At 35.4% G+C, this 4,009-nt stretch overlaps 1 protein-coding gene across 1 annotated transcript; it reads right to left on the bottom strand.

Moving 5' to 3' along the window:
- Nucleotides 1-553: 553 nt before the first annotated feature.
- On the bottom strand, nt 554-2,980 carry ccl25b (chemokine (C-C motif) ligand 25b). Its single transcript, XM_067512853.1, has 4 exons — nt 2,902-2,980; nt 1,114-1,231; nt 771-886; nt 554-682 (listed from the first exon to the last, which is right to left on the bottom strand). Exons 1-3 carry the CDS (start codon nt 2,963-2,965, stop codon nt 772-774), a joined length of 297 nt encoding a protein of 98 aa, XP_067368954.1. The 5' UTR covers nt 2,966-2,980; the 3' UTR covers nt 554-682; nt 771.
- Between the last annotated feature and the right edge of the window lie 1,029 nt (nt 2,981-4,009).

The raw sequence follows: 4,009 nt of genomic DNA on the forward strand, positions 1-4,009 counted from the left end.
AAATCAATTACCAAAATGAGGTCAGAGCTGATTCCAAACAGGTTAATTTTTCAAAAATCTTTTGAATAATAATTATTAATTCCGGAATCCAGTTTTTCTTTATGTTGCATCTTTATTTGATACAGGAAGACATAGTACATTGTAGTGCCAATACAAAAATATGGAAATCTTTTGTTAAAAACAAACACTCTGTTTATCCTCAAAGTTGTTTTGATGTACATATCACACACGCACACACACACACACATACACACACACAGAGAGATAGATAGAGAGAGAGAGAGAGAGAGAGAGAGAGAGAGAAAGAAAGAGAGAGAGAGAGAGAGAGAGAGAGAGAGAGAGAAAGAAAGAGAGAGAGAGAGAGAGAAAGAGAGAGAGAGACTCTGCAAATACATTTAAAAGCTGCCAAATAGTGGCTCATTCCTAGCAGGTTCTATTTATCACAGAGCAGTGAACAGTATCATAGCAATGGCTCATATAAATGACTTACTATACTGGCAATATTGAAGATATAGTAAGTTTATGTTGTGTATATGCAGTGAACTGTATAGGATTTACATTCTCTGTCAGGAGCATAGTGTATACATGTAGTCTATGTAGTAAAAAGGTTATATGTGATGCCAGCCAGGGATGTGAAACAGCCCCTCTTCTTCATTTGTCTCTTCTTTCTACTTTTATTGGGCTACAAAGACAAAAATTTTTTAATGAAGAATTAACACAGTTACCAAGTCTGTAAATCATTAAAGTACATCACTGTTTAGGTATGTTACCTTAGTTCTTGCTGAGTTTCAAATCCAAGCTACTCTTCAATTTTTTAACCCAGTCATCTTGGGGATTGGCACAGATAGTCTGGGGTTTTAGAGATTTTGACTTCGGCAATGAAAACCTGCATGTATTCAGGAAATTGTAAATTGTAAGTGTTATACGTGGTCAAAGTCACTGTTGTACATACTAAAGAGTGCTGCTCTAAGTGGGATTAAACACACTCTGAGTAAGGAACCAATTTCTTTCCCATTTGTCCTTGGCTATTTAATACACAAGAAAGTTTCAATAGTGCAAGAAAACAAATTGCACAGTAGGCCAAAAGTGAGGGACATGATACTTTCTACTTACACAACTGCTGGAAGGTTGCAATCACCATCTGTTTCCTGAATCCTGTATTCTTTGATGTGTTTATGCAAACTCTTCCTCACATTTCTAACATAGCCAATGCAGCAGTTGCTGTATGAGCCTGGGCAGAGAGACAAAGACAGATAAAATGTCCCAAATGAAAATGTCACTCAAATGGCCGTTGTCCAAAAAAAAAAAAAAAAAAAATCTAATTTGTCAATTTGAACATTAATAAGTGAATATTTACTGTGTTAATTGTTTGTGTGTCTGTGTTTCATGCCTTTAAGCTTATAAATGAAAAGTTAAAAAATATGTGGAGAGCCAACAGAGCTTATAAATAAAACAGTGCCAGACTGAGCCCTGATTAGCAATAACAAATATTTGTGGAATAATAACCCACTGCTAACAGATTACCATGGCTCTCACAGATCACTATAATTGTCAGAGAATTGAAGTTCAGCCAACATCACACGGGAAATTTCCCTCCATCCATTTGCAAACTCTTTTCTCTGAACATATAAGTATAAAAATAAATATATTTCAGTTACATATGTTCATCTTTATAAGGCTATATAACGTTAAAGCTATTCATAGTCATTATGATCTAAAAGTAAAACTTGGCAAAAGTGTTCAACACAACATGTTCTGCAACAGATTTTACAGCATTTGAGTTTGAAAAGTCAACACAACCGGTCTTTTGTGTTATCTTACCATCAGGCCTGTAACAATGATTGACAGCACTGAGGCCATGCCTAAGGTTTTTCATATGTGGGAATTAGGACATATAAGCATCTTGATTAGTGTTTAAATCCTAACAACATATGCCCAGTATTGCAGGCTGATTTCTCTTTTACACTGTATTATGTTTGTTTTTTATGTAATAACTAATAATACATTTTACTTGGTATGGTATGGTGCTTTTCAAGATACTCACAAGATTTTCAAGATATTTTACACAGGAATAATATCAAACACAAACACACAAACTTGAACACAAACTGCAAATAACACTTTTGTTTTTTGAGAGAGTTCCTGAAGCCTGCAGTTTTGGTTTCTTGCCAGCATTTACTTGAATGGAGAGTGGCTGAGGGGCTAGACTGACTGTTTTTTTTACCACAATAATAATCTTTTGCTGCGACATAGAAATCTTGTTTTGTGCACAGGAATATAATTATTTAACTGAAAACTATTTTTCCTCACTTAATTATATTTTCACTTAAATATATTTTTCTTCTTGAAAATACCAAAAACATTGTTATGTTTTTTTTACTCCATCTTCTCTCACTTTACAATGTCTGAAATGCCATGCAACTAATCTGCTGATGTAACAACTTGATGCTACAAGTTGTTACATCTGCATCATTACAATGCCATGTTTTTGAAAAACTGAAAATCTGAGACCCCAGATTACTGTTATGATCCAAATGAAAAAATGAATTATATTGATCATCCATAAAAAAATCAGATGTTGGAATGTTTATTCATGGCAGTTTTTGTGTTTTATTGTAATTTGCATGTTGAATGAATCAGCAGCTACATTAAATCAAAATGCTATTTTCTATTTTTTATTTACATTAGATTAGGCCATCAACACATAAGGTAACAAAGTGCATTAAGAAATACAGCTGCAGCCACGGTTCACCCAAATTTGAACAGGTAGATTCATATTGTTATTTTTTAGCCTTAGGTGCAAAACCTGAATACTTAACTTTGTGTTCAGTCTAATCACTGTTACTTTTTAAATATCATGCTGTTTTGGTGTCAGCTTTATCTGATATGTTACACACTTACCTTGTGCCAGACACAGGTACGTGCACGTCAAGATCAGGATGAAGAAAAGAGCTTGAAACTTCATGACTGTTGCTGCTGCTACTTCTGTTGCTGGTGCTACTTTTGTTCTTGTGTGGTTCACTGCACAGAAACAAACAGATTAAATCAAAGACCAGACCACTGCCCCCCAATGCCTTGCAAATGTTGACCACTGTTTTCCATCACAACCCCATCCATCTGTGGTCTTGTGAAAGAAAAAGGTTATATATTTAACCCCTGTTAAAAAAAAATATCTAAAGCCTTGTCGGGTTTCCAGCTGTGTGCAGCTGTTTCATCTCAAACATTATTACGGGAAAGTCAGTTTAGGATAAGTATTGGCTGAATCCCCATATCTGCATTAACCTCTGACATGTTGGTAAACTAAGTACTTGAAACACATATCAACATCACCACTTCAGGATTACACGAGCACAAGAAGAACACACAGGGAGTGTTTCATAAGCATGCACAAAAACGTACCTGCTCATATGCTCTATCTCACATGAAGTCTGGGGAGGAAAAACTTTAGTGCAGCTTGTGTTGGCTTTGAAGTCTTATAGTGGACCCATGAAATGTGCCCTCCTCCTAAAACAAACCCCATTCTTTACCACACCTCCTTTTTCAAGTTAAACATCCATTTCACAATTGCTTAGCAATTGAAAGTGCAGTTTGATCAGTAAATCACACAAGGCTTTTTTCGTTTTGGCTCAGACAAAGTGAATGATGAGGAATGACAGAGCACCAGTGAAACCCAGGTACCTCTTACGCAACTTATTGAATTCTGGTATTTTCCCAAAAGAAAATAAATTCATGGGAAACAAAAAGACATTCTACATCGCTACGGTTTATTGTGTTACAGCTGGCTCTAGTCCAGTATCTATCCCTCCCTTTTGATAGGCTACTATGATTTCTGCAAGCAAAGCAGTTTATAATCCCCCTTAAAGCTGTAAGCATTTAGACTTGCTTGTTTGCTCAGGTTGTAAGATTGGAAATAAATTAAAGAATGTTTTTTCATTGTACTAAGATTGACACATTGAGTATCACCTGGATATACAGTATAGTAAGGTTATGATTGTGCAAGGATTTTTGT

This window comes from Channa argus, chromosome 8 (genome assembly GCF_033026475.1).
Source record: "Channa argus isolate prfri chromosome 8, Channa argus male v1.0, whole genome shotgun sequence".
NCBI lineage: Eukaryota > Metazoa > Chordata > Actinopteri > Anabantiformes > Channidae > Channa > Channa argus.